The following is a 27416-nucleotide window of genomic DNA, read 5'->3' on the forward strand; positions in this document are numbered from 1 at the left end:
TCTCAACATTCCCTGGACCCGTGTCAAATAATAAAGGTTAGACGTGTTTATTTTACCTTGGCAAACACAGGGGGATTCGTCACACAGGATAATACATACCACGCATGCTTGAAAGCTGAGGTTGGGAAATGCTGCACTGTTACTTAGACTTGCCACATCTCAAACGTCGTCGAGTGGTGAAGTTTTTTTGTTAAGGAAAAAAAAAATGTAATTACTCTTATTTTCAATTTCATCCTTCTTCCGCCACATTTCCCGGTCTGTAAATTCCCCATAGCACACGCTCGTTCCCTGTTCCTTTTCCTGAATACCTAACTGTGAATATAGAACCGAATTTAATGATTTGTAAGCCTTCCCCAAGTGTTTCTATTCCCACTCTTGGCTGCAGTTTGTTAGATGTGTGACCTGCCGGTAAGAGGTCAGCGTCTCAAGCCCGTGGGCCGACCGCACCCTGGGGCGGGTCGCCGCTGGCGGGCTCGTCTGAAGACGCCTCGTCTGCTCTCTGTTGTCAGGAGACGCGCTTCTCTGTGGCATCTCCTTATCTCGATCACAGAGGCGGCCCGTCAACCCCGGCGGCTGCACTCATCCCGTTCACCTTCTGGTGCTGAATAATCACTCGTTCACCAGGGAGGGGTGAAACGGAGAGCCTGGCCATCATCAACCAGGAAATGAGAATGATGTGGCATTGATAGGGAATATTAAACAGGCTGGTGGATGTTTTGTTTGTCCAAGACGGTAGCTATTCCCTGTCAATCTGACCATGCATTTACATCGTCCTCTTTCTCCCTTTGCAGTTCCTGTGCTTGAAGAACATCCGGACATTCCTCAAGGTGTGTCACGACAAGTTCGGCCTGCGCAACAGCGAGCTGTTCGACCCCTTCGACCTCTTCGATGTCAGGGACTTCGGCAAGGTGAGCTGATCGTTGGACGTTTTGACGGATGATCTCCTCTTTTCGGTTTCCAAAACGCTCTGCAGCGGAGGCGACGCTGTGAGCGGCTCGCCGGCGCTCGCGCCCGCGGGCTACGTGTAGCCGCGCCGCGCGCTCGGAGACGTGACGCCGCTTGCGCTCCTGATAATATCATTCAGAGCTATGTCACATTTAAGATGCGGCATGTGGTCTTTCTAAGATTAGATCTTGTTTGACAGTCTGTTTTTTTCTAGTTTTATGGCTCTGAACTTTGTTTGACATTGAAATGAAAGGCTGCAGATTTGAAATGTTCTTAATTTCCCCCAAAATGTGAGGTTTTCTGCTAACTTACTGTTTACTGAGCTGTCTGTGGGGAAGGCATCGCCCTCAGTGCGACATCAAACGCATGTGTGTGGGAAAGTGTGCGCCTGTGTACAGTGCGGCACGGCATCCGCTGTGATTTGATGTGATCTGCATTGGTTTCAAGGTAGTTCAAAGTCAGATCTGTCAGACACACGAGCTGTCGGAGTGGAGCCGAGAGCTCGGATGAGCATTCGGTGTGAAACCTCAGGGTTATCAATTTCATCGCACGTCACCGAGCGACCGGAGCTAAATTCAGCTGTTTCCCAGCACCGTTGGGTCAGCGCGGTGTCGACGTGTGTGTCGACTCAGCGGTAACGCTGCCTGACTCCCGTGCACGTTAACTTTATCCAGAGTTTTATTTATGGGTTGTTCAAGCGGGTTTTTGGATTCATTAGACGGGTAGTCATAAGGTCACGACCCGCAGAGGTATTACTGAAACTTTATCTGGGGGGAGAGTTGTTTTTCCAGAAGGAGATAAGAGCAGACCTGTCGGTTCTCTAAACTGAAATGAACCCTTTCAGTCGAGTCAGCGTCTAATCAGAATGCATTTTTGGAAGTGTTCCTTAAGTGATAGCGTGATCGTGTCTCCTACCGGATAGATTTGCATCTCACCTGGTCCGGGCTTGCCTCAGGAAGCACTCAGCTGGTGGATGCATCGTGGGGATTAGCACATCTGGTTAAGCTTTCCGTCCCCCCTCGGTGAACCAGACCTGATTAAGTGGTTACATGTGAATGGACGGATGAATGGATGAATGGATGAATGGATATAAAGGTGGATGGGAGGAAATTCAGTGGAGTGAAAGGATTAATCCATGATCAGCACACTCTGTTGCAACCAGCTCTTGAAAATAAAATGTTTCTCTTTTACTTTGTAATCCCTTGCACTGCATTGTGTGTGGCGTCTGGGGTTTCTAGGCTTTTAAAACAAGCAGCAAAGGGGTTACAACGATATCATTAAACTGATGATGACAGCTGATGCCTTTGTGTCGGGGCTGCTCCGGCGAGAACGTTAATGCTGCACCTTTCCAGCTGATTGAACGTGTAGTATTTGCGCTAAAGCAGGGGGATTAGAGTCTCTCTGCAGAGCGGAGATACGAATAAACTGTAACACGTCCCGCACTGATTGATTACAATGAGCGTGTTTTCGTGGGAAGTCATCCACTCATTTATCTAACACACCCGATCTAACGCAACACATCCGCTCTCCACGCCGGAGAGAGAGCCCGGGAAAAGAGAAGAGAAGGTGGGAAGGAAAGATGAGAGAGAGAGGAGGAGGAGGAAGGCGACAAGGACTCGTTTGGCAGTTTGCAGATAAACCGCAAGACGATGTCTGAGAGTCAATGAGCCCGCAGTGAATGGTATTAAAATCCAACGGCAGTCAGAATCAATCACATAGGCCCTCCATATGTCAATTTAGAAATTGCTTTTGTATGGTCTCGGCGGTGGCGGGCTTGTCTCGCCATTGATTTTCCATTAAGTCCAAACATCACATTATAATATATTGAATTGAGTAGATCCCTCCTAATGTGGCATACATTTAAATAGCGAGAATGCCTCATAAACGGAAGATAAAGGCGGCTGCTCTATTCTTGCGCTTAGTCTTTTCCGTTTTGCAGTTCAACGCTGGATGTGCTCTATCCTCTTTTGTTACCTTGACACAAAAGTTTCTTTGTGCGCACATCCGAATGCAAATAATGGGAATTAAACCGGCTGTCAGACATATTGTCGCACTGTATCATTCATTCATTCATTCTTCTTTCTATATCATTTTTTTTTCCACGTTGCGTAACAGTTGAGGAAGCTCAGCAACTGAATGTACCCAGGAATAGTTTGTTAAAGTCAACCAAGTACTGGCAGGTTCCCGTATAAAAGGCTGGTGTAGTGGTTATTCACTGTACAACATCAGTGTGTTGGAATGTGGAACGACAGCGTCTCCATCATGTTTTCAGTTTTCTGCTTTGCCCTCGTTTGTGTGGAAGGTGATGTTGTCATAATAGGATCTTGCTCTTTCGGCAAATGTTTTACCTCGTGAATTAAAATAAAGAAAATAACGGGACGCTAGATTTACTGGTGGAGGGAACGGTGGCATCGCCTGGCGTCGCATATTCAAAACAAATATGTTTGCAAAGATGCTGCCTAAGCTGCTGGTTGGATTTCGAGTGAGCGATGAGATAAAAGTGGAATTAAAATGGCGATACGGGGAGCGGAGGCGAGGGAGAGAATTTCTCTTTTGATGGCAGCTGCTCCTATAAACATTAATCAGCCCCAATCCACTTTTCATACCTCCACATCGGCAGCCGGGGGGGGGGGCCGGAGTTCATGTCCCGTGGCCTCCGGTCGCCGTCTCTTCCTCTAATGATCTCTTCTCCCAGGTCGCGGGCAAACGGAGACCGGGGCCAACGGAGTCCAGTTCTGATAAAAAAGTAATTGCGCCTTTAAACCCTCCCCCCTCCCCGAACGCCTTCTCGTGGGACTAGTATTGAAACAGATGGAGCTCAGAACCCACTTGAATTTTATTTTCATCATTTATTCCATCCAGGGATACCTTATGCCACCTACACCATTAGCTTCAGCTCCCTTGCTTAGGTCTCTAGCGGAGGAGTAAACAGCCCTTACGGTTTCGTGCGCGTACCCACCACACTTCTTGCCTTTGCGCCCCGGCCCATCCCCCATCATTAGAAATTCATTATGACATCATTAAACCAATGAAATACAGTTTATTACAGTAGACCCCAGAGAACCCTTTTATTTAAACACCTCCGTCTACCCGAACCCAGCCGCCTCGTTGCCTTTCCTCCCGACCTATTTTAATTAGCCACCGAAGGAACATTGCTGTCATTTAAATGAACATGGCAATCAGTTTATTTGGCTGTTGCCATGATTAGCATAATTAGCCCGCACCTGTTAACCATCGATCAACAGTTTGGTAATTTTCCGTCGTGACTGGAGAGCAGCGGAGGGAGGAAGCTTTCTGACAGACCCGCCGTCTTCATTAAAGGGAGCCGCGTCGTTTATTTGGAACGCGGACGAAGCGGCTTCAATCTCGTCCTAACAACCTTGGAGTCCTGACTGACTGACTCCAGTAGCGCCGGGGCACGCCGGCGCGACGCTCGTCGATGCGACGGTGTGGCGTCACGGTGGACGGAATTCCTTTTTTTTTTTTTGTGCGACTGAAACAACGCTTTGAGGCCTTTGTTTTTTATGAAACGGCTTTCGCACGGCACGAGTAATTCAACTGACAGGGAGCAAATTTTCCAGCTAACTCGCAGTAATGATTTGCACATGCATTTGTGGACTTCACGGTTCAGTTGTCCTCCTTTTTATGCCGAGAAAGTGGAGTGGTGGCTGGTGCTTGATCCCTGCCAAGAGTGACTGCATGTTCGTTGGATGAAATGAGATATTTCACCCTCAGATATCTTAGAACTGCACCCGAGCCTCTAATCAGTCTAATGTCATCTCCTGGAAACACACCTACGAGCTGACGGAGAGGGTGCGAGGGAAACTCGGCACAAACACCGATCCCCTGATTTAATTTGGAACAACTGCTCCCCTTCCCTGCTGCTTTTCTTTCCCTCTCACTTCCCCCATCCATCTCTTCCCCTTCCTCGCTGCCCCCCCCCCCTTCCTCGCTCATTCATCTCACACCACTCTCGCCGCGAGTGTGTTGTGATAAGACCGAGCCGGCGGCGGGGCGAGCCGCTATTGTGTCCGGGCGGCGTGATTGCCGTTGGTCGGCGGTGTTTGATTACCCTCTCCGCTGCCCCGAATTCCGCGCGCGCTGAACTCTGCTCCTTTCATTTCCTTTCCGCGCTCCGCGGGGCCCAAAATAGCTAGTTGCTTAGCATCCACGCCCAGCGCTACTAACATCTGGAACGTGCCTCGGCCGCCGTTGGCACGCCCGCCCGAGTGCTATTTACTGAAGTGTGTTACGCGCCCTCAGCGCGGAAGTCAGCCACGCACCCTCAGCGTGGCCCTGCGCTCGTTTGAAGCCGCTCTCAAACAAAGCTCGATCAAAGCTCTGGTTTTCAGTGTGTTCACAGGCTTGCGGCATGTCATAAGAAGGCACGCCACATATTTGTATTTTTAGAACACGCCGGGACACTCAGAAATACCATCGTTTGGCATGTGACAGGTACCAAATATGTGCTTCTTTGTAGGACTTGCAGAGTGGAGTCAGCCAGTTAGCTCTGGGCTGTACTTGAAAAACCATTCTGTAGTATTAAGTGGATAATTATAGATAATCTGCGCCGTGCTATTCTCAAGCATGTTTGTTTTGCAAGCACAGGTAGCCGACAGTCAGCAGGATTACTTTTCATAAAAGTTAAAAGGCGATTGGCAGATGTTTATTCTCCGTCGAGGCGTGCGTTCCTGTTTGACGAGGCGGATTATACGAGGCTGCAAGTGTCCGTCCACTGCGGGGGGGAGGGGGGGACACACGCTGTGCTTGTGTTGGTATTGATTCACATAACTGCAGAAAAGGTAGTGACCCACGCCTGTCTCGCTCTGCTGGAGAGAGTGCAGTAAGTGATGGAGGGGGGTCTGAGGGTCGAGCAGCCAGGGTCATCCACTCAGGTGAGTGCGTCCCCTTCCATTAGTGACCACGTCCTCAGCAGCAGTCCTTTACTGTCAAGGCCCGAGCTGATTATTGCAGCTATGGTTCTCCGTTTTCTTGCCCTTGTAGAGGTGGTAAGTGCTTCGAGATTTACTGCAGAATATGTTTAGTGTGGAATCATTTGTAAATTGTAGCCTCACTTCTTTTAATATCAGACCGAAAACTGCAATTCCTCACATGGCCACTTGAGATGACTCTGAATGCAAGTCAGTCAACACAGACCCAAATTTAAAGCTGAAATAAACATGTTTAAAAAGCACGGCACAAAGACAATTTTCCATTCCATTTCTTTGCCTGCTTTTTTAGTAGTTCCTGGGAGTCGGGCACTGCCAAGACGGAAACAGCTAGAGCTCCCACGCTGAGCTTCGAAAGTGCTGTTCGAGAATCGTAGGGGACATCTCACAAAGGGTTTGGCCATCGTTATGTGCAGTCAGTAGACTTGAACTTCACCTTCACCATTTCGTCAGCAGAAATAAGAATCGCTTGTCCTTAGACTCACCGGAAGGGGGGTGTATTGCCATGGAAAAATGTTAATTATAATACAGTGTCCTTCTATTGTGGAATTGCTTCTTATACCTACTTTCAGGATTCAAGGACGTACTAGAGCCCATCCTTCAACACATCCCCTGATCCAGCATTACACCTGCGTCTTCCCCAAGCGAGAATTTATCTCCCTAACCTTCTCTGAAAGCACTCCCTCCTGTCTCCTCCAGACAGCTTTCTGACTGCCTCTTCCATCCTTCTGCCCTCTTGCTTGACTGACCGTCCGCCAGGACCCACCCACAACTGCAGGTTTTTACATAAAGCTTCCGAGACGCGATCAATAATTCATCCCAAATGCCACGGTGCTGATGATATTTCTCCGAGCATGAATTATAAATGGGAACTTCCACCCCCTTCCTGTGTTTAGACCCCCTTCCATCCATCCCTTCCATGCTCCGCTCGCGATACCTCATTATTCCGGCGGCTCGTTACCGTCATACCCGTGGAAACAGGTGGTTGCTGAGCAGTGGCTTGTTACAGCTCACAGCTCAGGCCCCGCTGACCATCGGAAGGGCAGTGGTGCGGCTGCTGGGGGCTTCCCTTCACATCTTAAGTAACAAGTGAGAAGGGATGCGATGGACCGACGAATGCATCTAACAGTCCACAGTGTATTTTGTAGGGCTGCGTGACAGCTGACCTGAAAATAGGTCATTTGAGTCAAATCTCTGTGCCATCTGGATCGCCTACAGCTGCCCTTAGTTCGCGCTATAGTTTTTGTTGCACATAAATGACCCATATAGCCCTTTAACATTTGAAAGAGAGGAATGAAACTGAGACATTTTCTTCAAATTGTGAATGTTGTCATTGGTTAAAATGAATAAGCATTTTGTATCATACATCTCCACACATCCGCACTGAAATTACAGTATCCATGTCAAATCCCAAGTTTATTCTCTGCCTTTTTCATAATTGCTAGATGTTAATGTTTGCAATGCTTTTGTGAAGTCTCAATCACCTGACAGAAGAAGCATCACTGGATACATTTTACTTACCGTAAGTGCTCTCTCTTTAGGTGTTTTTCTCTCCTCCCTTTTATTTTGCTACCATTTCCGTGTCGTTTCAATCCACCTGCGGGGAGAGGCGAAAAAGCAAAAAGCGACGAGCTTCATAAAAATCATTTATTGAACTTTCAAATTCCGGCGCAGTCTGAGCCCGCCCGTGGAAATAATTGGCCTCTTTTTGTTTTGGGTGTCAGGGAGTGTTACAGGGTGCTGCCGGAGAAACTGACAGACGCAGGCGGAGCGATTTGGCCCGAGCTCGGCGCTCAGCTCGCCTCTTTGAAGTTGGATGGCGTAGAGCCTAAGTGCACCCAAAACGCTGTCTTGCCTTTGGATTGTGCAGCCGGTGGTCACTGGGGGGGGTGTCTCCCTTGTTGTTAGGCTTGTGTCTTTTCTGCGCAGCGGGACTAAATTCAGGGGATAAAGAGGATGAGCCCCCACACGGCAAGAGTCTGTGAATGCATCACAGCCGGTGTGAGCTCTCATTATTTCTCTCCCCCTCAAGCTCCTCCCCCCGAGGCCCCACAGGCACAGCTATGATGGACAGGTACATTCTCTGAGGAATCACTGGCATGAAAAAAGGAGAAAATCACCACCACCAAAAAAAAAAAAAAAAAGAGTCCATCCCCAATCGTTCTTTTCATTGCGCAGGGATTACTGAGATATGGAGCTGAAAGACAAACCTACTGAGCTCTTAAATCATACTCATGTGTGTTTCTCTCTATATGACTCGGATTATGTAATAATATTCGCTCTCGCATCGATGATAAATTCCCAATCATCTACTGTTGTGCTGTAAACTGTGTCTCAGCAACTTATTATTTTAGGAGACATTTAGTGCACAGAGCACAGACTGTCAAGGGAGCTCTGTGGGATCATCAGAAATAAGCCGCTTTTCAAAAACCATGATTAAATCATGAGAGTTACCAAATGGCAGAGATTGTCATGGAAAGTGATTCCTCTGTTTTTGTTGACAAGGGGGCGGCGCTGGTAAAATGTTACTGAAAAAATACCGACTGGTTGCTCTCTTTGAATCAATCAGAATATCATGTTGTAGATGTTCAGTTTGTTGTACTACACTGTCAGCACCGGTTCAAATAGTAAAAAGATTTGTAATACTGGTGGGCAAAGACAGAAAGAAAGGCTCTGTAGTAGTTAATTGCACCCTCCCAGTGTTATTGGAGCATGTATTCACTCACAAAACGTCCTGGCAGTCATTAGGGGTTGGCTTGAATTCTAAGAGATGGATATCTCCTTTATGAGTACATATGTAATATTCCAGTTCCAATATTTTTGGAGATGAAACAAATCATTTTCTAAGCCTCCTACTTCTCAGTAAAAAGGGTATGTTTGGTATTTATTATCACAATCTACTGCTCCCTGTAAGTAATAGTATTTTACTTAGATTATAGTATAAGTATGTTGTGTGTTACTATATATTATAGTATATTAGCCAACATTTTGGCCGTACATTATTCTGGAACTGGTCCATTGGGAACTGATTTTTGATATGATGGAAAGAAGAGTAACGACTAAATAGTCATGCATGTTATCTCTTGTAGGGCTGTCCAATTGCATGCAGAGGTAGTTTATTTTTTCTGGATCAGCTGAAACTCTGCCCATAATGAAATCCAAATGGCGTGTTACCAGACTCATATTTGGATACGAATATGTTGCTCTAAAGTTCTGTCAAGTGTGGTTGTATCTGAGCTGTTTTACACAAGCACATTATTGAATTATCAGCGTGGATGAAGGTCGATGTTGTGATGATCTCTTGATGATTTCTGTTCTGCAGCTTTCTCTTGAGGAGACATATTATCTGCCAGAATCCGTACATACAGTGTGTACCCTTTAGAACTGAATGTGTTGTCGGCACGATGTTGAAGCTCACGGTTTTTGAAATACCAGAACTCAAAAGTGTGGCTGAACACTGGGCAGTTGTGTTTTAGCCTGAAAGGCCTTCGTGACATCTCGAGTGTATAACTAACTTCATTTTTACCAACAAATTCCCCCAAACAGCTCTTGTCTTTTGGGTCTCCCTCGGTCTTGTGTTGTCCACCAACCTGTTGCTGAGAGCCGTGGTGCGTCATCATTACCGTAATGGCGGCTTAAAGCATAGGTCTTCAACAGGGGTCCATGGAGGTACTGCAAGGGGGTTCCAAAATCTTTGGTTGATTAGACATTTTTATAAATTTTCCCCCACAATTTCCCACCATAAATTTGAAATCTGTTTAAATGCACATTAACATGAACCCAACACATTTTTGTAAAGGGGTAAATTGAGGCAGAAGACGTTATCTTCCAATCAGCACATCACTCGTTCAGCGATACAGCAGCTGTCTCAACAGTGCACCATTCACAAAGAGTGCCACACCAGCCAAGACATGTCAATCTAAGCCTCCTGTACACGATAGGCCCCTCCCCTATCACTGCTGGGCCAATCACAAGGCTGCATATTACATGCTGACTCTGTCAGGTTCCCAGCAATTGGCTGAGAGTCTATTCACTCACCAGGTGAAATCCCAGATGCACCTGCATATTTACAGTGTATTATTTGAATAGCTTAATATTGAATGCAAAAAAGACAACAGTGTATATTTATATATAGCACTAGGCCAAGTTTAATGTAGAACACATATAGTAGGCAGGGAGTCCCTACTTAATTTGGGGGTCCTTGGCCTGAAAATCATTGAAGACTCCTATCTTAAAGGGTTAAAGTATTGTTAATTATTAATTATTCTTATAATAGATAGATAGATGGATAGATACCTGAGTGAATAGCAATACTCATACCTAAGTCATCTACTGGATTTAAAGACACAATATCCTGCTGTTTACGCACAAAGACTTGATAACCTTTTTTTTAAAAAAAAATCTGTCTGATAGGTTCAGTCAGGCACATAAACACAACATTATCACCTGCCCCGACAAAAACTACTGTCAGACATGCATGACTGCGCAAGTGGAAATAATCACTTCACTCAATTGGAACATTGACAGCACTGACTATGAAAGCTATTAAATTTGTCATTGCTTTTAGTGCGGTCCAGTTCATCAAGAGGAGCACATCAATGACACACATGTGGACAGGCGAAGGTGGACACTCAAACACACCCTTTCTGTCTGACAAAGGCACACACTGAGGCCCAGGGCCATAAAGTCTCTGCAGAAGTGCCTGCTCTCTGATTCCTGCTATCAAAGGGCTGTAAAATGGAAATCAGACTGAGTGGATGACATGTTTTTCGTAACCCACGGCATGTACTATACAAAGTTGTAGCAACATACTGGTATTGGCAAGATGCTTCAGTCAACTTACATTTTACGGATCCTATTCAACCACTCCCTTCCTCCTGTTCTATGACCTTTCTCTACCAGTCTGTGTAGCATATGGTAAGGATGTTCTCCACTGGTTCGTTTTCTCGTCTTTTTCTCCCATCGTTCTATCTTTCATTTCTTTTTCTCACTTTTCTTTCCCTCCCCCTCTCCCTTCTGATCCCTCTTGGTCACAGTTATTGGGTTTTTACCTGTGGGTGTAGCTTGTGTTCAGCATGGCACATGGTAATTCGATATGGCTGATAAGAAGCTAGCAGCCAGCATCCTCATTGTGCAGTGCTGGGTTGCTTGCCAGGTGTTATAAATGCCCCCTGCAGCGGCCACTAAACTGATTCCCTCCTCTGTGCTCCTACTCATTTATTTCTCTGCAGGTGCATCGTGGCAGGTAGCGATGATGCACAGCCCTTATGTGGCCATTGGAGTGGACTGCCTGATGTTTACGTAAAGTTGAAACTTTCCCCACTTTAGAGAGTAAGAAACAATTTGCGGGTACTGCAATGGCAAAGGAAAAATAAGAGTATAGTTATAACTTACAACATTTATATTTTTGATATTCATTATTGGTAAAAATTAATTCAACAAAAGACAAAAATCATTCTATTTAGTTTAAATGTATTACCAAAATCAAGTAATAACTGCCTGTGATTTTTTTTGTCATTTTTTTATTTGTTTCTGTAAATAAATATAAATATATAAAAAAAGAAAGAAAGGTTACAATTATTCATGAGCTTGCAATTTAAGTAAATTGACAATAAGTGCACTCTAGATTTTATTTTGAATAACAATAATGGGTAAAAAAAAAAAAAAAACACACAAAGAAAAAATGAATTACACTTGAAAGATGTCTTTATTAGGTCTCGAAGTTCCATTTTTATTCAAGGTTTCCCACTGAAAGGCGCTGTGTAGGCAATTACCAGGCATATTTTAAAGGACCCATGTGTAGTATAAGGGCCATCAAGTGGTGAGGTCATGAATTACAACTGAGTCTTCCCGAAATTGCCGGAGAATCTATGACGACTACTGCTTCAGGATTGTTTTTGTTTTTTTTTTTCAGTTGAGAAATGTATTTGTGCTTTTTTTTTGTATATATGGCACGTACTGTAGCCTAAATTTTAAAAAAGATATACTATTAAATAAAAATTAAGTTAAAAATACAACTGAAACAAATGCATATTTTCATCAGCTAAAACTAAGACAAAATAAAGAGCAGAAAAAACACAGCCTCATTTCCCAAAGCAACAAAACAAAAGAATAGATAAATAATGCAGAACATATTGTTTATGCTGCAAACATCGCACAAAACATTGTAATAATGAGCACTGTTTTTCAAATACTACTGCACGTGCGTTTGACCGCAGGCTGACACTGGTAAATTTTTTCCAAGAAAGGATGAATGAATGGAGACAAAGAAAGGCCTTCTCTGATATTTACTTCAAACTCTTTAGACTCGGTGAGACAGTCCTCTGAACACACTCGGCCTCTTGTGCTCGTGTGTGTGTGTGTGTGTGTGTGTGTGTATTTGTGTGAACACGCCTTGGCCCCATGCTGTGCTCCGTCTGCCTCGGCTGCAATTACCGTTGAAGAGAGTGGCCATATAACTACCTGCTCGTCATCCCAGAGCCAGGCCCCAGAACCCGGACAAAGCACACACGGCAGCTCCTGCCAGAGACTGCATTACGGAGATTAGGACGAAAGATTGACAAAGAGGACGGAGACGGGCTCCATGAGAGCAGCGAGGCTTCGGGGAAGGGAAATTAGTTTGCCTCTGGATGCTCCCCTAAGGCTCAGGGAGAAGGAGGAGGAAAGGCAGAGGGATTAGGAGAGGAATGAAAAGAGGAAGAGAGGGTGAGGCGCAGAAACGGACTAATCTTGTCAAGCTCACAGATTTCAGTAGGAGTGATTGGAAAACTAATTAACTATAATTCCGATTATCAGTTCATGTTGAAGACATTTATTAAGGGAGAATCCACACATTCTCCCCTTTGTGAGGCACTTTGTGAGGATTTGTTGCTCTTGTACATCTCTGCAAGTTGCACGGTGTAAACAAAACCATCGCAGTCCTTCCCTTACTTGAACTTGTGCGTTGTGTAACTAGACGTCTGTGGGCTTGACAAGTCATCTGACTCTGCCAGACTAAGAATGACAGACAGAGCGATGAAGTGAGAGGACACCCTCAGAGGACCGAGGGACATCGAGGTGGCACCCACAGATGCAGAGACTAAAACGCTGGCAGACAGAGGTCAAACCGGGTAAATAACGTTGGAACCGATCAAAGTTTGAGGTGGAAAGTTAAAGAGATACAGAACGGAGCAGACGGGCTAATTGCACACGACTGAAATAGAAGCACGGGGACGAGCGATGGAAAGATGCTCGAGGGCATAATGGAGACGGAGAAAAGGGAGAGAATGAAGAGTGACATGTCTGTCATTCCTATTGTGGTTGGAGTGTGTTCACTCAGCTGGGTACCTTAGTGCCCTTTGTGATGAAGGAGAGTGGTTTCAATGCAGCCGGTGGGTGGGAGGATAGGGAGCTAATGGCCAGACTGGGCCTGTGTCAGTCCTAAATGGCAACAATCAATAATCCCTTCAGCTTAGACCTGAGAGGGTGGAGTCCTGAGCTGCAAACACACAACATGGTCGGTCTGAGGCTTTCTGTTTATTTAGCTTTTCTTCATGCGCTTCATAAATACTTTTGTTTTTATCTCTAAAGTTAGTGGTTCTTATTCCTGGAGCCAGGATCCCCAAAGGGGTCAAAAGATTTATATCATGGTTTGTGAAATGATATACAGGATAGCAACAAAGAAAACACATACTTTTTTTTTTCTTTTTAACACTGTTTGGTGTTGTTGTTTGCTCTGGTTTCTCTGCTTTGAAGCTTTTTTGGATGTGCAACAGTATATGAATGAGTGTAATATTAATATAGCATGTAATGCAATTTATTTTTTTTTTATTAAAAAGGGAGCTACGCATATTCTACACATCTGTTCGCAGACATGTCACTGATGTGATAAAAAATGGTATACAGCCTTCTGTGGCTCCAGAGTAGTCACCATGAAAACACAAAGTGAGTCAGCTCTGGTTAGAACCAGACTAGACTGTGGGTGTGGAACATACCAGACCTCTGCAGCCTGCATCCTGCATCCTGCATCCTCATCTCTGCTTGAGGATACATTAGCCGTCTCTAGCAGACTACACCCAAATCAAGTGTTGACAGTTCAGCATAATTAACATTAAAGATATTAATAACAAAATGTGTGTGAGTATCAAGATATATTTTATAAAATAGTTTCTGAAAATTCAAAAAGTATGTGTGCAAAAACATGTGATGACGTAGCTAAGGTGCAGCACCGAACTCTACACCATAACCCACTGTTTCCTCTAGGTTTACGGCTTTGAGGTTGCGGGATTTAACCAGAATCTTGTTTTTTATATGGGTGTAATCACTGTGTGTGATACAGAGAGCAGAGGAGACGTGTGAACTTGTGACCTTATAGCCAGAAATAACATACTGTCACATAAATAACATAAGGCTATTAACTTGGTTTGACCAAAGAACGAGCTATCCCTAATATAATGGGAGGGGAACCTGACATGCACCTCCCCAGAATTAGACTACGTGACAGTGATTGGTCCAAACTGAACACAGCTGACCAGTCGCTGCTTAGAGTTTGGAGACACAGTTACTCACACATATAAATACTTTCAACTCCCTGCGCCGTAGACACGCTGTCACTGTGACGTGCGACTATAAATTTTGTTTTATAGTTGCATTATGGGTAATGTGCCAACAGTGATTGATGTCCTAGTCTATCCAGTCTGATGCTAAAGGAGTAATCTAGTAGGTCACACCGTGTTTAAGGCCCGTTGTGGGGTAAAAAACATGGTGTTTATGTGCTCTAGATTCTCTGGAAGGAGAAGCGTTCGTTGTCGAGTTCAGCACGGTGGCATTTGCACCATGCAGAAAAAGGTGCCAAGCTGCTCTCCACATTAAAGGCCAAAGTAACGCTGCCGACCGGGCCGCACCTGCAGCACTGCTCCAGCGCGGACAGCGGAGTGTTTTCAGAAGGGCAACGCGTTTACGCACTCGCACACACACACAGTGGAGACTTTGTTAGCCTGCTGGCACAGTCAGACTTCCCGGTACAGCGTGTTTCCACTCGGACTAGAAGAACAGTGCGACTGTTGTGTGCGTGGTTGCAGCATTGTGCCGACACATGCATGGTAGTCACACTGGATTGTATTCATGACAGAGTGATGGCTGCAGATGATTGTTCAGCATAGTTTGCTGTCAGAAAAAAAGAAAGAAAAAGAGGGTGGTTGTGTCCTGGAAGTGAGTCACAGTTTTACTAAAAAAAAAAGAAAAAGAGACCAAAGATTCGATTTTATGTAAAAGACAGGGCACCTTTAGCAACTAGAACTGTGGTTTGCTTTAGTTTTACATTGATTGGCACATACTGTACGTGCATATGACTTTGACTATTATGAATAACTAGAATTTCACATTAATGCTCTCCAAGTATTTTTAAATGCAGCTCTGAAGCTTGTAAAACCCAGCGAACGCCATCCAAACGTTCAAAGCTTTTTGTGACTCGAAAAGAAAAGAAACCGTGCTCCACTGAATCCTGCTGTGGCAATGGGCGCATTGTAAAGCAACTAAAGGAATTACGGAAGTTCCCCCGAAGCCAAGTCTCTGCCGCACGCACCTAGAAAGAGAACACGTAGTTGTGCTGCACAGTTCCGCTGGCAGTTTAATCTATTACCACCTCCTTCTGGCTTTTCCAATATCGCAGGCTTGTGTTGTTTTCAAAGGGGTTTCCGGGCTCTTTCTGTGCTGCACTGAGGGATGTTTAACAGCGTCTGAAACGCCCGGATCATTCTTTTATTTTTATTTTTTTTTTCTAGGCTGTTGTGGGTAGGCTCTGGCTCCCAGAGATGGAAAATCATTCCAGTGCAGAAAGTCTTATGGACTATAGAGAGTTGTTTCCTTTTTTTCGCTCTGTGTGAAACTTCCAGCATTGATCTGGCTCCCCGGGTGTCCGCGCTGCACAAGTTGTAGCCAGAGCCGAAGGCGGGAGATGCTACGGATCACGGCACCAGGGACTCGCACGCCCATGGGAGTATAAACATGCGTGGAAAGTGCAATGCCACACCCACAGCGTTACACATTCAGTACCACGATTGCTATACTAGCATGCATATGTTTGCACACACGCAATCACACCCAGACAGAAATACCTTCATTCACTCCCTGACTTTTTATTGCTCTTGACATGGTTCCGTTTGACATAACTGACTCAGCTGCAGAGACCATGGCGGCTGTAGCCTGAAGAGTAAATGTCAGAGTGTGTCAGTCAGCCAGTAGTGATGTATAGTGAGCTTATAGGCACACTCACTGGGAGAGCAGTGTTTGTCATTTGACACTATGATGCAGTTTGTAGGAGGAAGATGAAACAAAGGAAGGGGGGAATTAACACACTGAATTAACACAGTGACTGAAATAACGTCAGAAGACGTTCGATCACTACATGGACTGTTCTCTTTCACAATCACAAACGGCCCGCTCTACAAGCCTTTCTCTAGCTGTTCTATGAGTTTTAATATCCCCCAAAAACACAGGGTGCGTTCGCACGTAGTCTGTTCCAAACCTGGGGGCGTTTCCCCGCAAACTTGGTTTGTTTGGGCTGGTGTGAGCGGTTCAATCACACTTTGTCCCTGAACAAAACAACCGAGCTGAGCCCGGTCAGAGAGGGCGGTCTCAGCCTGATTGCAATCTCCCTCTGGAGCGCTTCGTTCGCAAGGTGAAGACACTCACTGCACCCGCTGTACATAGACCCACTGCACGTAAACGTTTTTATCAATTACTCTCTGATTCTGAACCGCATATAATTGCCCTCAGATGCGTTTGAGTAAAAATTGCTGCCCATTTTTTTTTCTTTCACCTGCAAAACGTAGCATCCCTCTTTGTGTTCGATGGTCATGAGGACTTGCTAGCGTGCTAACACAACGAGCCTAGATGGTGAAAATGGTAAATGTTACTGTATACCTGCTTTAACATATAAGCACTGTCGTTACAAGTGTGCCAACAGTAGCATTTAGCGCTGCAGTACCTTAGAACAGCCTCACAAAGCTGCTAGTAGGGACTAGTGAGTCTCTCAACAGTTAGACTCACAGCGTCTCAGCAGTGTTAGAAATCCTTCCTTTCTTCCTTCCCTTCTTCTCCAAAGTCGGCTTGTGATGTGAACAGGATCCTCACGAAATGCCCCAAACATGTCAATGGTATAAATTGTGTAGATTCACCCTTGTTTCAAACTAATGTTAACAGCATTCCCTTTGAAGAGCAACTCATTTAACTATAATGGATCACAGCTCATACTAGTCTGCAACTGACTTAAACGTAGATGACAATATCCCATTGTTTAAGGGTCAGCAGCATAAAGAAGATGGGTCGAGTCTGAGTCCAAACTTAAAGCAGACTCCTGATGATGATTTCCAGCATTTGAGAAAAAAAATAACGGCGCATAAAGGAAAAGCTAATAAAATCTATTATGCTCTCTGTGTTTCTGCACCGTTCCTACCCATAAGCCCTTTAAAACACATCGACTCGTATCAAAGCGTTGCTCCGCTCAGCTAAACATTTTCATTTGCCTTGAACGACGGCGCCGACGCCTTTGTGTTACTCAGCACTTTGATGTAAAATGCAGTGATATTTCACCTTAAATGCTGAGGCAATGCAGAGGGAAATAATGAGATTTATGTAGCCCGGGGAAACGAGGAGTTTTCAGGTCTCAACATCTTGTTTCTGAGCGTGCATCCCCGCCTCCCATCTCCGGGTTTCCCGTATAATCTCCATAGTTCTCCTCCACCTTCATCCCTCCTTCTGCGCTGCTATAATATGAGCAGCTCTACTAAAAATACTTGAGTGAGGACTTATTTATGATGGGTTTTTGAGGCAGGCTGAAACTCTTTATCCTTGAGAGACAGTTTGTTATATTTCTTTTTAACCGCCGCAGCAGCTGAATATAAAAAATGTTGTTTCCACGGCCTAAAGTCATGAGAATATTTGTCAGTGCTGCTGAATGGAGATAAATTGCAGGTGTATACATTACAGTTGCTGCGGCATTTATTGCAGCTGCTGTATCATAAGATATTGCAAAGTCATTCTGCAGGTACCTGAAGGAACAGACCTGGGTTGTCTAAGCTAAGACGGTCTGTCTGCAGGCCCATGTCCAGAGGTCAAGACCCGCTGCAGACCCCCCACATATCACCTCAACACGCGTTCCGACTTTCTTGTGTATCAGATTGTTGATTCTTGTGGAGTTAGAGTAGAACCACCAAAGATCAGGGTTACAGCATTGATGCCGAACCATCCCCAGTTATGCTCAGTAATGTTAAAATAGGTGTTGGGGTTAGGGTTAGAGAAAGACAGTTTGAGTAGTTATGTACACATCCACAAAACCTCATTGTGATTGATGCAAAAGAACCGATCTGGGATTAATTTCGCACAACGCATCACATGTTTCAGCCAACTACAGGTCTTCACAGGCCTTATAGTCATACCTGTTAATGGGTGTTCAGCCAAATTACAAAAATACATTGTAGTGCATGCTAAAACTATTGAGAATTGGAATCTGAATCCAAAGCTTAGAGAAGTCAGTACTGAGGGCAGCTGTGCATACAGATGCAGAGGCTCCCTAAATGTGCCAAAATAGCCAATTTGGACAGACTTCCCCGAACAGACGTCCACTAAAACCTCCCCCCTCCTCCTTCACTTTACTTGCATCACTCATGGTTCAGATAATGCTGCTGTGTTCCGTCTTCATTAACTCTGACCCAGTAACGCACAATCTGATTCATGCACCGCTGCACAAGTGCAGAAGTGTGAGCTTTATTATGATACAAAAACGATGCTGCAGCTCCTCAGATATACATCAGTTATTCTGGGCGTGTCATTTTGGAGCAGGAGTCTGAGAGAGAAGCCTCGGGTTTCAGAGGTTACGTTTATGCCTCTGTAAGCGATGATAAATCACACTTTAACAACAGCTCATCTTCCCAGCAGCACATTATTGAATGATTAACTAGAACTATGTGTAGCTGTTGAAGAAGAGTTGGTGCAGGCCGGACTCACATCGTGTCTCCTGAAGTGTGTTTTGCTGTTACTGTTCGTCTGAACAAACCTGCTCTGACTTGTGTGGATGAATCCCAGGTCCTGTGTTGCACAAGTGGCGGTGACAGTTACAAAAATGTGATGTGCCAGTACCATCCAACCTTCCTATACCACTGGAACTCCATGAACTGTGAGTTCGCTGATTTTTCCGACTTGTTCTGTTTCTGCGTCCAACAAAGAATAAAAGTTGTTACGGACTTTAAGAAGAGTCCGACCAGTTCCAATATCACTTACTAGCAACAAGCAGGTGAAAAAATACTGTGACACATAAAAACTTGTGTATTATGCGTAATGTTATTTTCTGGCCTCCTCGTTGTCTACAGGGGAAAAATAATCAAATGGAAATGCTCTGATGATACATTCTACTTTCAGGCGGTTCGTCTACTCGTACAGCGACTTAACATTCACAGTAACATTTGGCATTTTTGCCTTTCCTGCCAAACATTTATCAAACGGCACATATTGCTGTGGGAATCGTGTTAACCTTAAATACCCCCCATCACTCAGTCGGAACGTTTTCTAATTATGACAGTGTTTCAGCAGCGGGAAATGGATTGGTTACATTTGCATGCTGATACGCTGCGGAGCCATGATGTTAATAATGTTAGTGGCTATAAGCTGTTGCTGAGTGATAGCCAGGAGCGCCTCTCTCCCTCTCTCCCTCTCTCCCTCTCCCTCTCTCTCGAACGCCGCAGACGACAGTGACAAGCGACCTCGTCGTCGGTGACGAGAGGCGAAGAGACAGCTCGAGTCCCAGGCCGGCCGCAGATTTGCGTTGCAGTTTTCGTCTTCCTCTCCTGACCTTAGCAGCAGCCTCTTCCCAGCATGACTCTGGGATATACAGTGCGACCCAATGAGCGCAGCACCCTGCCGGTGGGTGGGACCACCTCATACACACAAAGACCCTCTAACTGCAACGTCAATCCAACGTCTGAGTGCTTTATTATTATTTTATTTATTTTTGTATTTTGCGTCATCTCGTGTGAAAGCGCTGTGCAAGAAGAATAGCTCTGCAGGGAGAGGAGACGTCCTGGGTCAACGTATTCACAATTCTTTGGGCTGTTCAGGATGTTGTCTTTCCCTCAACTGAACGTATTTCCTGTCTAGGTAGGAATGCGTTCTATTTATATAACCTCCACTCTTGTGAATTGTCCCCCTCTGGTCAATAACATCTGCAGAACCTCCACCATCTCTAAAGCCAGTCATTTCACAAAGCTTATCGCAGCATTTTGGCACAACCTGGCATTTAATAAAGCGGCCCATCCCCCAGCTGCGGTGAGATAATGAGACTCCACCTCTTTGCTGTTCTCTTTATTCATATATGCGGCCTCCTTTATTAGCTCGTTTTGCGACCACCTCTGTTTTTCACGAGACGCCGCGAGGATCCGGGAGGTGATTTTCCTAAAGGATCACACGTGTAGCGGATCACCTCAGCAGGTGCACAACCTTCATTATAACCCCTCCGCCCGGTCTACCAGAACCGCATTAATATCTGATTTCAAGGAACGCCATTCACAGCCAACTTAACGCCTTCGGCGCGAGTGAATACGTGCGTCTGGAGGCAGGTGGAGAAGAGCGGGGAGGTGCAAAAGGAATGAAAAGTGGAGATGAGATGAGACGAGACCTAAAGAGAGCAGGAGGAGGGAAAGGAGGAACCCAGCACCTCTCGTTCTCTCTCACACACGTACATGTTGTTTTTTTTTGTTTTTTTGTTTTTTTTTTTCCCCCCTTTTTCTCCCTCTGATGCACAGCGGCTCCCACTCGTAGATAAGGTCTCTGGCGGGTTGTTCCTGACACAAATGAATTCCAAATCAACAAAAGCTTTGAGTTGTTTTCTAAGGATGCAGGTTGTGGAGGTGGCAGATAGGGTTTTGTCTTCCTCCCACTGACAACGTCTCTTCGTTTGGTGAACGGGCGCTGGCAGAGACAAACAGACAAATAGCTTGTCACAAAAAAAACAAACAAAAAAAAACAACCTTGTCTGATATACAAAATGGTGGAGGTGCATTTCGCAACAAATGAGTTCAATGTGAGCATTGTCGTCATAGGGTTGTTATCGAAAGGATTTCTATAATATTCTCTTCTTTCTGCAGTGCAGACAGAGCAGCGTCAGTAGCAGCCGTGAGCTTTAAATTTATTGTGCTGTGAAACACTACAAACAATAAATGAAACGGTGGGGTGTTGCTTTGTGAGCCGCAAAAGCTCAGCGGAGTGTGCGAAATGGGACGAAAAGCAGAAGATATCTCTGTGCTGCAGTAATCATCAGACGCATTATTAAAACCTGCCCTGCCTAATTTCAACTAATCTGGCCTGAATTGGTCAGGTACTCTTGGGAATTGATTTGCTGAGCCTGGGAGCTGTCCCATAAATTGCAATGCTAATAGCGAGGCTGAACCAGCTCCCATCCCTGATAAAGGCAGATTTAATGGAGATATTTCACATGGAATCATTTATCAGGGACCGACAGGCTGGAAGTACGTCTCCCACCCCCCTTAAAAAAAAAAAAAGAACTACACGCACACAAACCTTGACTGGCCACGTCCCCTCTCTCGGTCCTTGATCTACGGTGACACAACTTTATCTGCCCACAGCAGATTAACTGAACTCAATTTGTTAAGAAATTAGACGAAAATGAAAAAGAAAAAAAAAAAACAACAAAAAAAACAGTGTTTTGATCAGGAATGATCAGAGCTCATTTATGGCACTGCTGAACTGTGACCGTGGACGGAGGAGGAGGAAAATGGATTCTGAGATTTTAAAAATGCTAGAGAGGATGCATCTGAAGCGAGTCATAGATCACTGATAATCTGACACTTCAATACAAATATAACTGTAGCTGCACACTGAGAGCCATTGCTATGCAGGTGGAACACAGGAGCACTGAGGCGTGGATAGTCTTCCCATCTGAGCACTGCAATTTCAAAAGCTTTTTTGTTTCGCGATTGCCTAAATGTTGTTGTTTTGAAGAAAACTAATTGAAGCAGTGGTTGCATATTGTAACCCCGGGTCTATGATTACACTCCGGTAAAAGGAGTACCCATGTAACTGCACACTACAAATGTACAAATCAGCACCACCATTATCTTATTAGCCCGTAGGGTCTACCTACAAGACGGAAACATCTATCTTCATCTGAACCAGAAATAATCATTGAAGGCGATTAGAAATGGAGAAAATATTTGAAAAAAAAAAAAAATCCTCCATATAAAGATAATGTGCTGAAGCGAAAGGGTTTTACCCCTCGCTGTGAACAAGCTTAGATGAACTTTAAAGAAAAAAAAATATGGATTATCTCAAACTGTGAGGCCAAGAAAGAAAAACTGTTTAAGGAAAGGAGGTTATTATTAATAGTTATTAGTGGCGCCACTGGAACCCTTTGAGAGAGAGAATAAATATAAACCCAAGTGTAGCCTATATAACTTGCAACATATTTAACTGTCACATTTTGCAATATAGCATTAATTAGCTCCTAAGGCAGCAATACAATATGAAAGCAAGCAAAAGAAAAGAAAACGTATCCTGATAAGTAGAACAATGAAACAAGAACATAAAAAGAAATCACAAGGTTGAAATCAAACTGTTAAACCTTCAGGATCAGGTCTTCAGGGTTAAAGGTCAGATTACCGCCGGCTTTACAATGAACCGTGCCTCAGGATGTTTATGTTGTCCTCACCATGACCTCACCTGACCAGCGCTGCCAGATCCCCCTTTGTTCATCTCATCAGTCTGTTAATACTGCTCCCAGGGGACATGACTACTCTGCGTCTCTCTCTGTGGCCTCCCTGACTCAGTCTCCCTCCTTTGTTCACCTTCTCCCCCCCCCCGCTCTCGCATCTATTCCTGGAACTGGTGATTTAATGAAGAGCCCGACCACCGCGCGTGACCTCTCTCGTCATCAGCGTCGGCTCATATTTTGCGTCGGCGTTTAATCGGGTCTGATTGGGCGAGCCTCAGGCGCTCTGATTTTAAAGAAATTAGGAGGAATCCACTGAACTCCTCCTCGGCCTGCTTCCTGTCATTAGATCCCCAACCTTATTTTGTCATGGTATCTCATTTATAAAGTACACAAATTGCCCTTTCATCTGCTAAGACGTTCAACAGTCTGAGTCACTCCTCAACAAAGCTAATGAGCGGTGACCCCCTAACTAAGAGCATCTATCCACACTGCTCCGTGGCCTTCTCCGCTAGCAGGGTGGTAGTGTGATGTGCAATCTAACCCTTAGAAGGATTTTGGCTATCCTGCCGTCAGGGTAATGCCCTATAATTGGCCTCCTAATTTCACGGGATAATGAGACTAGGAGCGGGTGGCAGACGCTTCGCTGCTGTATTTACCTACAGCACCAGACAATTAGCGCACATAATGCTAATCGCACGCTGGCAGGTGGACCTTTTAATGAGGCCCAGAAAGGATTTGTTCTCCACTTTCCGTGTTGAAAAAGCAGTTATTATTTAATTACGCACTTTCTGAAAAGCCTTTCTGCTTTCCGGCCCCAACACTCCCTTCGCCTAATCATGACAAATGTTCTACTAATGACCTTTGTTTTTATTAATTATACGTGGAGACGGTCATGCACTGAAACATCATTTCTATTTTTGCACGGAAAAGGTTCTCAGTGGAAAGTGACGGTTCAAACTGATACAAATAAGATAAGAACAGGTTAAAGCATCATTTTACTGTCAAATCTTAATTAAAGTCCATGATGGGAAATGGTCCCAACTGTGGGAAATGAAGGGACCACCAAGGTTGTTCTATCTACCCTAAGGGCAATGCGATTGTTTATACCACAATACTATTACTATTACATCTCTTTAATAGTGCTTGGGTCATTTCACACATACTGAGATCTTTACTGAGATCATTATCAAGAAGTATGTTTTTTGGCACATTTGTGCTGATTCCTGTAATCCCTCATTTCAAGTCCTAGATTCCACTACAAGTCTGAAGTAGGTGTCCTTCACAGAGCCTGTCAGACTTTCTAGGGCAGACCACAGAGGATAAACCTCCAGGGACTCTCACAGCCACCCAAACTCTGACAGAGGGGTAGCGGATTAAAGTTAGGCCCATCTCGAGGTGACAGGGAACTGTCGGTTACGTCCGCTACCGTAAATTGTGGGTTACAGATCCTAATGCGTCTGTCTTTAACATTTCCTGCAGTTCATCAGCCGAGATCCCTCTCTGCTCCTCGGCTGTGATGGAGGTTAAAACGGGGCGGCAGGGGGTTTCAGAGGCGGCGTGGCTGCTGCCTGCAGTTGGGAGAAAACAACTGTTTCGTAGGCGGGAACAATAGTGGAAAGTCGTGAGCGTGTCGGGCTGGTTCTCACGGAGACGAGAGCACAGCGCCCAAGCAACAGGCGTCTCAGCGGCGTCCTGCCCCGCGGAACGCGTGTGCTCTCTCTGAAGAGACTGTACGCACGTAGACGCACGAGTGTGTCGTCGTACGCTGAAAAAAAACAAAGAGACGCACATGGTCATGCGCACGTGTTCAGTCACACAAAAAAAAAAGATGCGAGTAAACAATCGTCTTTAATTTCATGCTCCAGATTTCTCCGTCTCTTCCCGCGTGCGTGTCTATCACGCGTCACATGTGTGCAGCTGTGTAGCGATGCCAGACGGATCACCAGGGAGGAGGATGCAGTCACAGTCACACCAAGACCGACATGATACGATCGTACATTTTGCAAATGTAAAACCATTTTTATCTTTTCCTCATCTTTTCATTAGCTTCTTTTCCCTCCCCGTAGAATTTGTGCATTCTTCCCTTCTTTTGTTGCACTTTGGGACAGCTATCTCCGCTCACACTTGGGTTCTTCTCGATAAGCTAGATTTACAGTTTACATTAGGGGTTAGTCTTTGGGGGTATGTTAAAAATGGGACTTCACCAAGAAGAATTCCTTGAGCAAAAGCCTTAAAGTCAGATGCCACTATGAAGCTACTTCTGAGGCCAGCTCTGGTTCCACTGCCCAGCTCCATTTCCCCTTTTCCTCTCACTGGCTTCAGTGTAATGTTTATGAAGGCCATCGCTTAAATGCTGATTAGATTGGACAGCCTACGATCTTGGAGATTATGAGAGCACGGAGCAGGCCTCCAGTCGGCGTGTGTGCATGTGTGTGAATGAATTTGTGTCGGCCCTTTATTTGTTGCCGTGTCTGAGATTGTGATTTGTGAGGCTCTTCCTGGGTGAGGATGAATAGAAATATGTCCCCTGGAAGTGATAAGCCCAGGCTTAAACACAACACTGGCGGCAGTGTTTGTCTAGGTTTGTTTTATTTATATATTTAAGTTGTCCGTTTGACAAAGGGAGCCATTGCCAGGACCATAAAGTGGAAATCGATGTCGGGGTATAATTTGCAGCCGCGAGAAGAGATCCTGTTTGATCTGTCTTCTTTGTTTTTTATAAAAAAAACGTTGGAAGACTTGGTCTCTGGCTGGAGATTTTTGTAGTTTTACGGTAATTATGCGTCTCTGATAATTCATTCATGATTCTCTAACAAGGATCAGTTATATGATGTAGGAGATTGGCCTGTGTCATGACAATGAAGAAGAGATGTTCTCATAAGAGAACATTGGATATTATACTCTCTGCATGAAGATATGAATTTGGTATAGACTGTATGTAAAGATGGAAGAACCCTCCATGATGTCATCCATAGGATTTTGAAGTTTTGAAGCTCGTTGTGGTGGCTGCTAGTTGCCGTCATCTTGGCAGGGCCTTGCCACCAAACTCCTTTTTAATTCAAAAACTAGCAAAAATTGAAGAGTTGAATCTCAAGAATTTTATGCATAATGTTGTAAAAGCCCTTCCCCCTTCAGTAAATCATCAGGTTTTCCTCGGGTTTGTGTTGCTCTTCCTGCTGGATTTATGTACATCTGCATCAGCTGTTGTGTTTTCACTCTCTCCAGGTGTCTGTGTTTCTATTAGCACTCATTCCGTGCCCTAGTTATGTCTTGTAAGACTGTAATAAAAACTAACCCAGGTGTACAGAAGGATACGACCCCACTTTGGACACGTCCTTGTCAGGGAGCGAGCGCCGAGTTCAGAATCGCTTTGTCTGCTGTCTCTAAGAAAACAAGCTGGGCTGTAGGATCCACTTTGCCCTTGTCGCCCCCGTCACCGTGGCGGTCGTATCTCATCCCGCGTTTTCTCCGTCCTCCCTGATGAGCCGTCATCACGCCGCACGCTGTGATGGCTGTTTGTTGACAGCTGTTTCCTGATGGTTGGCATCACGACCGTCGCAGCCAAAAATAGCATCAAAAATCCTCTTTCCGCTGAAGCTGATCGTGCAGGTGGTTCGCAACATGGGCCTTAGGCCTACATTAGATCATAACCTGCTGGTGGGGAGAAGCGTGTACGTCATGGTTGTCTGCTGCTGTGACAACCTTGAATCACGCTGAAGGACGTCTACACTGAGGAAAAGCTGAAAACTGTTCATTCGCGTGGACACGCCTCTGCGTTTAAACGAATATTCTAATGCAGAGATGTTTTGTTTTTCCTTCACACAGGTCTGAAAATTCAGTGTTCCTGCTATGAAAATTGGCAGCTGCAAATAATATGTAAAAACATTACGTATATACAAGGAGGCCCATAAAAGTTGTTTTGAAACGATTCAGACATACATATAGAACCAGGAAATATTATATACATGACTTCCCTTTGTCAAATGAGCCGTCCCCTGCATTTGTCTAAATTATTCATGAACGATAACTATCAATACATCAAACGACAATTATCAAGATTGTCTTTAGATGTGAAACCGTGTTTTGAATAAATTCTGCATTGACATAGATAATGAAGACCTGCAGCAGAGCCACATGTAAATGAGATACAAACTTTCATGTCCTGAAGCAGATTCCCTGCAGAGTATTCCTTGTTGAACTGTTGATACAGGGCTAATGCTTTGTCAGCAGCTCGCGGAGTTAATCATAGAAGCGCATAAGGCATTCCTGTGAATTGCATTAAAAGAATGCACAAAAGTGGTTAGCTACGGTTCGTTCTGGCTAAAAGCTTAGCCTCCATTAGAGCACAAAAGGGCCTACAGCATGTTGCCTTGGAGCCGCTCTGACACTATGCAATTATTAGCCCAGTTGCATTCCTCATGAACATATTTCTTGTGAATTTTTGTTGAATTGCTAGTTACCAAACCTCAAATCTGGATGTTTAAGAATTTAGGAATTAGGAAACTAAATATCTAAAGGCTTTTTCCTAACTCAGCTATTTATTGTCACAATAGGACAACTGAATAATATTTTTAGCTTTATGAAACATTCAGTGACTAATATAGCCAGCATACTGTGAAAGACATTCTGTCCATTATCAACTTACACTGAAGCAGCAACCACAACCATCTAAATCCCCTAAGAGGAGGTATGCTGTCTTATCTCACTGTGGATCTCATCTTTTAGATCCCACAACATCTGAATGGGATTTAGGTCAGGAGAGGACAGGGGCTGGGTCATTATTCAGTCATTTTTGAGGCCTTTGCTGGTTAGTCAAAAGGTAG

The 27416-nt window shown here is 44.8% G+C and overlaps 1 protein-coding gene across 12 annotated transcripts in view; it reads left to right on the forward strand.

Moving 5' to 3' along the window:
- The window catches only part of vav2 (vav 2 guanine nucleotide exchange factor), a 195189-nt gene that overhangs the window by 57920 nt on the left and 109853 nt on the right, over window positions 1–27416 (forward strand). For all 12 annotated transcript variants that reach the window (XM_047569561.1, XM_047569558.1, XM_047569551.1 and 9 more), the window contains one exon: window positions 792–908. In XM_047569561.1, the coding sequence (XP_047425517.1) occupies window positions 792–908 (117 nt within the window). The remainder of the gene's footprint in view (window positions 1–791; window positions 909–27416) is intronic.

Source organism: Mugil cephalus, chromosome 19 (genome assembly GCF_022458985.1).
Source record: "Mugil cephalus isolate CIBA_MC_2020 chromosome 19, CIBA_Mcephalus_1.1, whole genome shotgun sequence".
Lineage (NCBI taxonomy): Eukaryota > Metazoa > Chordata > Actinopteri > Mugiliformes > Mugilidae > Mugil > Mugil cephalus.